Source organism: Salmo salar, chromosome ssa11, assembly GCF_905237065.1.
Source record: "Salmo salar chromosome ssa11, Ssal_v3.1, whole genome shotgun sequence".
In the NCBI taxonomy this organism is placed as follows: Eukaryota; Metazoa; Chordata; class Actinopteri; order Salmoniformes; family Salmonidae; genus Salmo; species Salmo salar.
In genome coordinates this window covers 27,722,341-27,735,490 of record NC_059452.1, presented here as the reverse complement: position 1 = coordinate 27,735,490, position 13,150 = coordinate 27,722,341, and the positions used below count along the sequence as shown (strand labels likewise).

Sequence of the window (13,150 nt, the reverse complement as noted above, 5' to 3'; positions counted from 1 at the left end):
TCTCCAGCCAGACTAGCAAGGACAATACTGTATGACTGACAAGACTAGGTTGTTGTACTGAACCTGAATCTTGCCCAGCTCTCCAGTGCTCTCCATCCTACTGGCCACGTTCACAGTGTTGCCCCAGATGTCATACTGAGGTTTTCTGGCTCCAATCACCCCAGCAATGACAGGCCCATGGTTAATGCCTGTGAAAAGCAGGCAGACCGTGACACATAAGATACCTGCTGTGAATAAACCAGTCAAATACTGTAGGGGAAGGGGGATACCTAGTCAGTTGTACAACTGAAATGGGTCTTCTGCATTTAACCCAACCCCTCAATCAGAGAGGTGCGGGGGGGCTGCCTTAATCGACATCCACGTCTTGGGCACCCAGGGAACAGTGGGCTAACTGCCTTGCTCAGGGGCAGATTTCTACCTTGTCAGCTCAGGGATTCGATCCAGCAACCTTTCGGTTACTGGCCCAGCGCTCTAACTGATGACACAGAAAACAAGTGGAAATAAATATTTTCACTAACAGGGTCTAACAACTACCATCAGCTTGTCTGGCCGAGCCAACCACAGTGAGTCAAAACCATTTTACATTTCCCTTTTAGTCATTTAGCAGAAGCTTTTATCCAGAGCGACTTACAGGAGCAATTGGGGTACCTCAACGGCACATCGACAGATGTTTCCCTTAGTCAGCTCGGGAAGTCGAAGCAGCGACCTTTTGGTTTCTGGCCCAACGCTCTTAACCGCTATGCTGCCTGCCACTGCTGCCAGTTGTTCAGCCAGACCATTTGTTCATGTTGGAATCTCTGCCTTTTAATTTGAAAAATCTTCCAGGGAGAATTATGTGGACTTCATTTGTCATTTTGATTTTTCTTGGGACACAGATGTGAAAAAATCCTTTGACGCACCAGTCCTTTGATTTTTTTAAATTGTATTTCATGCCAGCTTTTTGTGTTCATGTATTAAAACCCTAATGTGTGCTTTTATCTCTCGAGTATTCTAAATGTTTTCCTAAAGCCTGGGGGATCTGCTCAGAATAAGTTGTCTGAGAACTATGTCACAACAGTACACAGGGAGACCAGCGGTATTATGGAGAGTCAATGTTAGCTATTGTGGACAGTTGGAAAGAATGTCCTCCTACGTGATTAGATGGCCAGGTGTGTTTTGTTCTATAACTAGAGCTCCCAATTTCTCCTGACCAGGTCAGGTGCAGGTGTTCAGGAAAAACTCTTAGCACTAGAATAACAACCAATGAAACCCGAATAAAGATGGATAGAACCAGACATTGCAGACGTAATGGGTAGTTAATGTATATAGTTCATATATGCCCAGGCCAGTGCCCAAGCTTTACTCACCCACACGCAGCCTAAAACTGTTGAAGGAGTGTCTGTTGATGCCGTCCAGCTTGCCAATGAGGGCAATGGCAAACTCTACCATGTTCCCCATCTGTGCCTGCTGCCTATCTCGATCCTGAAACAACACAGTTCATCATAAAGTCCACACAGGGGACACTACTACTGACATACACAACTTTATCTATACTGCGTTGTTAACCAAGTTTTATGGTAAAGTTCTACAGTATAGAAAATCAAAGGTATGCACAGTTGCATGCTGTGTAACCCCTCCCCTTCCACATGACTTGGGTCAAATAGTTAGTAGCTACCTGGTTATTCTCCTGTCCTGGGGTGCCACTCAGCCCTGCGGCCGCCATATAAGTGCTTCCGATGGTCTTGATCTTCTCAACTCCACTGAACTTGGGCTTGGACAGCAGCTGTGTGTGGGTAAACAAGTAGATGTGTGAGCCAGGGTTAGCTGTTTACTTATTTCTATTACTGGGACACGTGTCATTTTAGTTAATTGATGGCTGCCAGCAGTTCTCTGACCTCATCAAAATCTGCTATGATCTCATTGAGGAGCCTCAGACACTCCAGACCTTCCTTGTTGATGTCACACTCCGTGTAGAACTCTTTGAAGTCCGGTACCGAGGCGAACATCACGCACACACAGTCATATGACTTGTAGTACAGATCCTGAGGAGGAAGGAGGGGTACAACTTAAGAGGCAATGCCATGTAGTAACACTAAGCAGAAGAACATAGACATACACTTCACAACAGAGATATAGGGAAGTTTCAGGTTCACACAAGAAATATTAGGAGACATTAGAGCACAGAGCCACATCTTTGAGAGAAAGCCAATTCAGAATGATGAGAGGGACAGACACCACAACAGTCCCTCCAGTGCCAGACGTTCCTAACTGTTTTCACTGTGTTGAGGTCTGGCAAGGAAATGGCCAGTGATTAGGCTGTACAAGAGGAGCCCATGTTAAACAGGGCCTCTAAAACCCATTCTCTGGGAGAGAGGGAGACCATCGAAGTCCCATGCTTCTGCTCCTAGATGTCAAATCTCTGAGGAAAACCTCAAAGCATATTTATACTCATTTTTTTCCCCCTCATGCTTTTTGTTGTGTTGTTTATTTGATTTGACACTGTTGACACTGTGCCATCCATTGGGATTAGTATTGTCAGGTTTATGCATTGTTCAAGCTAAGCTGATGAGCACTCATCTTTAACAGCGGAAGCAGCTTCAGTACAGTACTTCCCAGGCTGTAACCTACATGTCAAAACACAAATAGCCTGTATGTTGTGTTTGTGCTTCCAGAAAAACATGTCAAGAATAAATAGTTCAACCAGATTTATACAAAGGCTGAATTATTTCTCCGTCACTGACTTTAATACCTTAGTCAAAATGTGTCAGTGTCCATGGTGATTTAGAGGTAACACATAACCCTGTGACTAGGCTGTGGAGAGTCAGATTGAGGGAGACATCATAGAGGAGGGGATGTCCATGGCCTTCAGCAGTAGAGGTAAAAGTAGGCCAAGATCTGAATTTCTGCAAGTTTGTCATATCTTATGAAGTAAGACAAAAAGATATTACAGAGTATTGTCCATCTTGTTTAGAATAAACATTGTGAATTTCTTTTAACTTTAATTACAGCATTTTGATTAAGTGACTCTGCTTATCAGTGGTTTGTCTAGTGTGTTTATGTCTGTATCATGTGAACTATTTGAGAGTGGCTGTGAGTAGGGGCAGCAGGAGTTGAGGACGTTGATGTGAACTATTTGAGAGTGGCTGTGAGTAGGGGCAGCAGGAGTTGAGGACGTTGATGTGAACTATTTGAGAGTGGCTGTGAGTAGGGGCAGTAGGAGTTGAGGACGTTGCTGTAAGAATGCAGTGGCTCTGTCTCTACCATGCTGACACAAAGATGACATCACAAATCACAATTCCGATGAAGGGGCTGATTCATGGAGCTGTGGGTTGGTAGGTGGAGTCAGGCAGGCACTGATATACGGTACAATGATCCATAGAAGTGGGACCGTCCTTACCCTGGGGGTTCCATCCCTTAACCACACTACTGGAAATCGTAAGAAATCATTTACGGGTAAATCCAAAAGATTCCATGACTAAGTGTTTCCCACTAAGCTTTAGTGAGTGCAGGCCAGTGGAGATGGGACCCCAGTGCAGATAGGAGGAGGAGGGGAGGATGAGTTGGACTCAGTCGACTACCAGTCATTCATCCTGGACTCCTACCTTGTACTTCTCAGTAAGTAAAGTGTTTGTGAGGAATCCCACCTCGTTCTTTTTATTCTCCCCGACAAACAGCGCAGCCACATGGGCCGGCAGCACGTTCTCCAGGAGCAGGCGATTCAGGTTCTCCCTGGTCTCAATCTCATCCTGCTCCGTACGGTTCTTGTTCTTCAGAAGGAAGTCCTGGCGGAAGCATGACTCATTCTACAGGACAGAAGTGATGTGGTCATTTAGTAGTAAAAGGAAAGGGGACGGTGAAGAGAGGGCCAACAAAGAAGAGAAAGGAACATGTCCTGACCTGTTGTGAGATGATGAGCATGGTGACCAGGAACAAGGTGATGTATATGCAGCTCATCCACTCAGGGTGTTTGACCAGCCCCAATGCTCTCAGGATGGTCCCAGAGTCCTCAGTTCTGGAACACAGAGCTCAGGGATTAGAGGTAATCTAAAGTAAAGCTCAGTATAAACCAGGCTGGATATAGTACCAGGTGTTTTATGCACAGTACAGAACAGGTTTGGGGTCAATTCAGTAAGTGGATTGAAATTCAATTCATGAATTGAAACAACCTTCAAAGAAAACAAATGCGCAATTTTCAGAAATGACTTAATTATATATACACATCTTTTATTTCTTCCTGAATCACTTCCTGAATTGAAAAATAATCTACCCCAGGCCTGGTACACAACACATGATATAGTACCTGTTTTCACTGAGTTGGTTGTAAAGCATGCGTCCATAGCAGCTGAAGAGACCAGCCTTGAGTATGATGATGTAGTAGGCTGTGGAGGCCAGGATGAGGAAGACCACTTTGAGCTCAAAGCTCACCCTCAGGAACACTCCACAAGCTATGAGAGCCAGGATACAGCTGAACACAGAGTACTGAGAGAGAAATAGAGAGATGGAGAGACAAATAGAGCGAGAGAGAAAGAGAAGGAGTGGGGAGACGATGAAAACCATCAATGAAAAGTGCCAGTTCTTAATTTCAATGTTTGTTATTTGGAATTTATTATTTTTATGTGAAATGGCTGAGTGTATATTTGCAAACAACAATAAAAACACTGAAATTGAAAGTATAATTTCATAACTGTGTGTTGCAAGCGGGCCGTGCTCTATCAACTGAGCTATGGAAGACCTGTTAGTGAGGGATATTGTAGGCATCACTCACCGGCAGGTAGAACAGGCTGTCTGGATGTTGCTCACTGGAGTTGTCAGATCGAATCAGATCAGGGTTACCATTGATTTCACACGGTGACTTCGTCTGGATGAAGCACTAGAGGGAACAAGATTTGATTGATAGTTAACCGCTAAGTGGGTCTGACCGAAAACAAAAAGGCTGTAAAGCATGTGTTACTGGCATGTCTTTTGATGACTTGATGTTCTTCTTACAATAAGAAGCTAATGCTCTTGTTGCTATTAAAAGTTTATGTAATTGCATGTACACGTGAAGGCATTCTGTTCTATGTTTAATCAGTGAGCTGTGAGATAGTGAGTTGTTGCGTTAACTTACCAGGTTGAAGACTGCTAGGATGATGATGACCGCAGTGGTGATAGTGACCAAAGGGAGGCGCACACACGGCCTCTTGACCACTGCCTCGGACACAGCAGGCAGCCATTGGCAGGACGACAACTTCTCCGGAAACAACCGCTGAGGGGTGGGAGGAGCGAGGCATCCAGCCATGGGAGAGGAGGAGTGGATAGGAGGGGGAGAGGGGAAGGCATGAGTGTGGGGGGGTGAAATGCATGGAAGAGAAGAGGTGGATAGGATGGGAAGACGGGGACAGGTGAGTGTGTATAAGTGGGGGGGTATAAGCGAGCATTAAGATAAGCGAGCATGTGACATCGATGACATCATCCATGTTGAGACAATGTGTGACTTACTAAGACGCGCTGGATAAGAGCGTCTGCTAAATGACGTAAATGTAAATGTAACACAGCAGCACTGAATGTTCAGTCTATTTTCAGAAAGACAGGATAATACACTGAGTGTACAAAAAAATGAGGAACACCTGCTTTTTCCATGAAATAGACTGACCAAGTGAAAGCAATGATCCCTTATTGATGTCTCCTGTTAAATCCACTTTAAATTAGTGTAGATGAAGGGGAAGAGACCTGGTTAAAGAAGGTTTTTTAAGCATTGAGACAATTGAGACATGGATTGTGTATGTGTGTCATTCCGAGGGTGAATGGGCAAGACAAAAGATTTAAGTTCCTTTGAATGGGGTATGGAACAAGGAAGGTGTTCCTAATCTTTTGTACACTCGGTGTATCTCTGACGAGTGAATGTAATAACTACACTGCCTGTCTGTCTGCACCATGGCATTGAGATGGTATGCACCAGCTGTTAATGGCCAAATAACAGCAACGCACAGCTTCCCGGGGATAAATGGAATAGCTTATGCAACCTAGGCAGAAAGCGTGTTTCCACTGTCACAGTAAGAAATACACACAGTACACACACACACACACACACACACACACACACACACACACACACACACACACACACACACACACACACGTACCCCACACCCACACACAGTCAACTAAGCCTTGTCCTGTCCAGAAATAAGGCTTGTTGTGACCTCAGCCTAAAAGTCCCACTGACCTGCAGGTGACCTGCGAAACAGATGCCCAGGGTCAACAGGAGGACACAGGCCAGCACTCCAAACGACATTCCCAACATTTTGGAACTGAGGGACGGGAAGGGAAAAGATCCAACACTGAATACCAAAAGTTCAAATATTGGTTGTCATGCCATTATTGTTCCATGGTTTAAGAGGAAAAGTATTATTACTACCGTACCTGGCAATAGCGGTTGAGAAATATGTTTCTTATAGCCACAAGGGAAAATCACTCACTCTTTTGTCACAAACATCTGAACCACAAAGATGCAGAAGAAGATGAAGGTGGCACAGCCGATGTAGTGCTTGAACATGGGCAGATCAATGGCTCGGTACTGGGGAGGAAAGAAGAAGTCATGTTTGAACCTCACAAATACCAAGAACACAGTATTTACAGTATGTATAGTGCATTTGGAAAGTATTCAGACCCCTTGACTTTTCCCACATTTTGTTACGTTACAGCTTTATTCTAAAATTGATTAAAAAAATATTTCTTTATCAATCTACACACAATACCCCATAATGACAAAGCAAAAACAGGTTTTTAGAAATGTTTGCAATTTTATTAAAAATAAAATAAAACCATTTTTACATAAGTACTCAGACCTTATACTCAGTACTTTGTTGAAGCACCTTTGGCAGCGATTACAGCCTCGAGTCTTCTTGGGTATGAAGCTACAAGCTTGGCACACCTGTATTTGGGGAGTTCCTCCCATTCTTCTTTGCAGATCCTCTCAAGCTCTGTCAGGTTGGATGGGGAGCGTCTCTGCACAGCTATTTTCAGGTCTCTCCAGAGATGTTTGATCGGGTTCAAGTCCGTGCTCTGCCTGGGCCACTCAAGGACATTCAGAGACTTGTCCCGAAGCCACTCCTACATTGTCTTGGCTGTGTGCTTAGGGTCGTTGTCCTGTTGGAAGGTGAACCTTCGCCGCAGTCTGAGGTCCTGAGCGCTCTGGAGCAGGTTCATCAAGGGTCTCTCTGTACTTTGCTCCGTTCATCTTTCCCTCGATCCTGACTAGTCTCGCAGTCCCTGCCGCTGAAAAACATCTCTACAGCATGATGCTGCCACCACCATGCTTCATCGTAGGGATGGTGCCAAGTTTCCTCCAGATGTGACGGGCTGTCATGTGTCATCCAAGCGGGCTGTCATGTGCCTTTTATTGACGAGTGGCTTCTGTCTGGCCACTCTACCGTAATGGCCTGATTGGTGGAGTGCGGCAGAGATGGTTGTCCTTCTGGAAGGATCTCCCATCTCCACAGAGGAACTCTAGAGCTCTGTCAGAGGGACCATCGGGTTCTTGGTCACCTCCCAAGACCCTTCTCCCCCGATTGGTCAGTTTGGCCAGGCGGCCAGCTCTAGGAAGAGTCTTGGTGGTTACAAACTTCTTCCATTTAACCTGTCTGGGCTAGGGGGTAGTATTTTCACGGCCGGATAAAAAACGTACCCGATTTAAACTGGTTACTACTCTTGCCCAGAAATGAGAATATGCATATTATTAGTAGATTTGGATAGAAAACACTCTGACGTTTCTAAAACTGTTTGAATGGTGTCTGTGAGTATAACAGAACTCATATGGCAGGCAAAAACCTGAGAAAATTCCAAGCAGGAACTGGCCTGTCTGCAAATTTGTAGTTCTCCTTTTGCTTCTCTATCGAAACTACAGGATCTGTGGGGTTACATGACACTTTCTAAGGCTTCCATTGGCTCTCTAAAGCGTTCAGAAAGCAGATTGAGGCGTCTCCTGTCTCTGGGCAGAGTATAGGAGCACAGTTTGTCAGTGGACTGCCTGGTGACTAAGAGATTGGAAATGCGCGTTCACGAGACCTCGCCATTTTTTCTTTTGTCCTTTGAATGAATACACTATTGTCCGGTTGGAATATTATCGCTATTTTACGAGAAAAATACCATAAAAATTGATTTTAAACAGCGTTTGACATGCTTCTAAGTACGGTAATGGAACATTTTGAACAATATTATCTCAAAATGCGCTCGCGCGTTACCTTTTGGATAGTGACCTGAACGCACGAACAAAACGGAGATATTTGCACATAACTATGGATTATTTGGAACAAAAACAACATTTGTTGTGGAAGTAGCAGTCCTGTGAGTGCATTCTGACGAAGAACAGCAAAGGTAATACAATTTTTCTAATACTAATTCTGAGTTTAGTGTGCTCCGAACTTGGCGGGTGTCAAATTAGCTAGCCGTGATGGCTGAGCCATGTACTCAAAATATTGCAAAATGTGCTTTCGCCGAAAAGCTATTTTAAAATCTGACATAGCGATTGCATAAAGGAGTTCTGTATCTATAATTCTTAAAATAATTGTTATGTATTTTGTCAACATTTATCATGAGTAATTTTGTAAATTCACCGGAAGTTTTTGCTGGGAATGCATGTTCTGAACATCACACGCCAATGTAAAAAGCTGTTTTTGGATATAAATATGAACTTGATTGAACAAAACATACATGTATTGTATAACAATGTCCTAGGAGTGTCATCTGATGAAGATCATCAAAGGTTAGTGCTGCATTTAGCTGTGTTTTGGGTTTTGTGACATATATGCTTGCTTGAAAAATGGCTGTGTGGTCATTTGTGTCTATGTACTCTCCTAACATAATCTAATGTTTTGCTTTCGCTGTAAAGCCTTTTTGAAATCGGACAATGTGGTTAGATTAACGAGAGTCTTATCTTTCAAATGGTGTAAAATAGTCGTATGTTTGAAATATTGAAATTATTGCATTTCTGAGGTTTTTGTATTTCGCGCCACGCTCTTCCACTGGCTGTTGAATAGAGTGGGATGCTAACGTCCCACCTAGCCCAGACAGGTTTTAAGAATGATGGAGGCCACTGTGTTCTTGGGGACCTTCAATGTTGCAGAATTGTTTTGGTACCCTTCCCCAGATCTGTGCCTCGACACAATCCTGTCTCGGAGCTCTACGGACAATTCCTTCAACCTCATAGCTTGGTTTTTGCTCTAACATGCACTGTCAACTGTGGGATTAATTGAATTTACCACAGGTGGATTACAATCATTTGTAGAAACATCTCAAAGATGATCAAAGGAAACAGAATGCACGTGAGCTCAATTATAAGTCTCATAGAAAAACGTCTGAATACTTACGTAAAAAATGTGTAATAAATGTGCTAGAATTTCTAAAAACCTGTTTTCGCTTTGTCATTATGGAGTATTGTGTGTAGATTGATGAGGGAAAAAAAGTATACATTTTAGAATAAGGCTGTAACGTAACAAAATGCAGAAACAGGGAAGGGGTCTGAATACTTGCCAAAAGCACTGTAAGAACATGTGTGGTCTTTGTAGGCTAATCAGAGATATCAAGAGATTGAACCAAATAAATAGATTCTGATATAACATTTAACATGTTGTAAGGGTTAGGAACTAAAATTTCAAGTACGAATGTTTTTCTTTATACTGCATCTTACATAAAGGCTCTTGACATTGCCACTGTACAGATGTACCTGTTGTATATTAGGATAGTAAGGCTCCTTTCCACAGTGTATAGAGACCAAAGAGTCTGTCAATTGGTAGTTACATGTAGTCATTCCAGAGACAACTGATATGTCTTTATATTGTATCTATAAGGTTCTAGAGATTTTCATTGTGGAGATGTACCTAGGTGTATACTAGGATAGCAATGCTCCTCTCAACAGTATCTAGACAGCTCTGAGACAAACACTCACCTGTTTCTCCAGCTCTTTCTTAGGGAACCACAGAGCCAGACTGCTAATCTCCTCAGACTTCACCCACTGGCTGGAGGTCACACGGGGAGAGAGCGTGAGGAAGAGTGTGTGAAAGAGTGAGTGGGTGTGTGTGAGAGCGAGCTCTCTATTTTACAACTCAATATGTAAAATACATTTTCAGATAACTTTGACTCGTCTTTGTCAATATTATTCACAATTGGCTAAATAATACTTTTCTCAAGGGATATGTTGGTGGCTAGGAAGATTAGATAACATTAGACCCTTAACTCTGAGTTTAGGCTGAAGCTTGTGGTCCTACCTAGTGACTATTCTCAGAATGTCTTTTGACTATTTACTGACTATTGAGACTCACTTGCTGCTGAGCTCATCGATTGTGGTGGTCATCTCATTGTGCAGCTCCTCATCAAACTTGCTCTTCTGGGACTTGTTCCTGTAAAACACTCAGACAATAAGGAAGAGGTAGACTAGCAGACACACAGACAGAGACAGACAGACACAGAGACCAACTGACACAGAGACACAGGGACCGACTGACACAGACAGACCAGACAGAGACCGACAGAGACAGACTGACACAGACAAACAGACAAGACACAGACAGACAGAGACTGACAGAGAGAGACAGAGACTGACAGAGAGAGACAGAGAGAGACAGAGAGAGACAGAGAGAGACAGAGAGAGACAGAGAGAGACAGAGAGAGACAGAGAGAGACAGAGAGAGACACAGGGACCGACAGACACAGGGACCGACAGACACAGGGACCGACAGACACAGGGACCGACAGACACAGGGACCGACAGACACAGGGACCGACAGACACAGGGACCGACAGACACAGGGACCGACAGACACAGGGACCGACAGACACAGGGACCGACAGAGACCGACAGACACAGGGACCGACAGAGACCGACAGACACAGGGACCGACAGAGACCGACAGACACAGGGACCGACAGAGACCGACAGACACAGGGACCGACAGAGACCGACAGACACAGGGACCGACAGAGACCGACAGACACAGGGACCGACAGAGACCGACAGACACAGGGACCGACAGAGACCGACAGACACAGGGACCGACAGAGACCGACAGACACAGGGACCGACAGAGACCGACAGACACAGGGACCGACAGAGACCGACAGACACAGGGACCGACAGAGACCGACTGACACAGACAGAGACCGACTGACACAGACAGAGACCGACCGACACAGACCGACCGACAGAGACCGACCGACACAGACCGACCGACAGAGACCGACCGACAGAGACCGACCGACAGAGACCGACCGACAGAGACCGACCGACAGAGACCGACCGACAGAGACCGACCGACAGAGACCGACTGACACAGAGAAGACACAGAGGCCGACTGACACAGAGACCGACTGACAGAGACCGACTGACAGAGACCGACTGACACAGAGAAGACACAGAGGCCGACTGACACAGAGGCCGACTGACACAGAGGCCGACTGACACAGAGAGACAGACAGAGGCCGACTGACAAGAGAGACAGACAGACATACCCACACACAGACAGACACATGGACAGAGACAGACAGATCAACACGCAGACAGACAGACAGACAGAGACAGACAGACAGACAGACAGACCGACAGACAGACACGCAGACAGACACGCAGACAGACCGACAGAGACACAGGCAGGCAGGCAGACAGACAGACAGACCGACTCGCAGACAGACAGATTGACCGACATGCAGACCGACCGACGTGCAGACCGACAGGCAGACCGACCGACGTGCAGGCCGACCGACACGCAGACAGACAGACCGACACGCAGACTGACCGACGCGCAGACAGAGCGACCGACCGACATGCAGACAGACCGACCGACCGACCGACCCGCAGACAGACCGACCCGCAGACAGACAGACAGACCGACCGACCCGCAGACAGACAGACCGACCGACCCGCAGACAGACCGACCGACCGACCCGCAGACAGACCGACCGACCGACCCGCAGACAGACCGACCGACCGACCCGCAGACAGACCGACCCGCAGACAGACCGACCCGCAGACAGACCGACCCGCAGACAGACCGACACGCAGATAGACCGACACGCAGATAGACCGACACGCAGATAGACCGACACGCAGATAGACCGACACGCAGATAGACCGACACGCAGATAGACCGACACGCAGATAGACCGACCGACTGACTGACTGACCGACCGACCCGCAGACAGAACAACCAGACCGACATGCAGACGGCCTGACCGACACGCAGACGAACCGACCAACGGACACGCAGACAGACCGACCGACGGACGGACACGCAGACAGACCAACACGCAGACAGACCGCCGACAGACTGACCGACTGACCCGTAGACAGACCGACCGACTGACCCGTAGACAGACCGACCGACTGACCCGCAGACAGACCGACCCGCAGACAGACCAACACACAGACAGACCTACCGACCGACGGACCCGCAGACAGACCGACCGACTGACCCGCAGACAGCCCGACCGACTGACCCGCAGACAGCCCGACCGACTGACCCGCAGACAGCCCGACCGACTGACCCGCAGACAGCCCGACCGACTGACCCGCAGACAGCCCGACCGACTGACCCGCAGACAGCCCGACCGACTGACCCGCGAGACAGCCCGACCGACTGACCCGCAGACAGCCCGACCGACTGACCCGCAGACAGCCCGACCGACTGACCCGCAGACAGCCCGACCGACTGACCCGCAGACAGACCGACCGACTGACCCGCAGACAGACCGACCGACTGACCCGCAGACAGACCGACCGACTGACCCGCAGACAGACCGACCGACTGACCCGCAGACAGCCCGACCGACTGACCCGCAGACAGACCGACCGACCCGCAGGCAGACCGACCAGACCGACACACAGACAGGCCGACCGACCGGCCGGCAGACAGACCGACCGACCGGCCGGCAGACAGACCGACCGACGGACATGCAGACAGACCGACCGACATGCAGACAGACACGCAGACGGACTGACCGACGGACATGCAGACAGACAGGCAGACGGACTGACCGACACGCAGACGGACCGACACGCAGACAGACTGACCGACACGCAGACAGACCGACCGACCCGCAGACAGACCGACACGCAGATGGACCGACCGACACGCAGACAAACAAACAGACAGACCGACCCGCAGACTGACCGACCAACCCGCAGACAGACAGACCAACC

At 47.3% G+C, this 13,150-nt stretch overlaps 1 protein-coding gene across 3 annotated transcripts in view; it reads right to left on the bottom strand.

Moving 5' to 3' along the window:
* Window positions 1–13,150, bottom strand: part of LOC106562384 (adenylate cyclase type 2) — an 81,732-nt gene that overhangs the window by 1,750 nt on the left and 66,832 nt on the right. For all 3 annotated transcript variants that reach the window (XM_014127240.2, XM_014127242.2, XM_045689296.1), the window contains 13 exons: window positions 10,278–10,355; window positions 9,905–9,974; window positions 6,438–6,535; window positions 6,185–6,269; window positions 5,087–5,224; window positions 4,745–4,849; window positions 4,280–4,458; window positions 3,877–3,991; window positions 3,624–3,782; window positions 1,875–2,021; window positions 1,655–1,762; window positions 1,347–1,461; window positions 64–188 (listed from right to left, as the gene is read on the bottom strand). In XM_014127240.2, coding sequence (XP_013982715.1) covers window positions 64–188; window positions 1,347–1,461; window positions 1,655–1,762; window positions 1,875–2,021; window positions 3,624–3,782; window positions 3,877–3,991; window positions 4,280–4,458; window positions 4,745–4,849; window positions 5,087–5,224; window positions 6,185–6,269; window positions 6,438–6,535; window positions 9,905–9,974; window positions 10,278–10,355 — 1,522 coding nt within the window. The remainder of the gene's footprint in view (window positions 1–63; window positions 189–1,346; window positions 1,462–1,654; window positions 1,763–1,874; window positions 2,022–3,623; window positions 3,783–3,876; window positions 3,992–4,279; window positions 4,459–4,744; window positions 4,850–5,086; window positions 5,225–6,184; window positions 6,270–6,437; window positions 6,536–9,904; window positions 9,975–10,277; window positions 10,356–13,150) is intronic.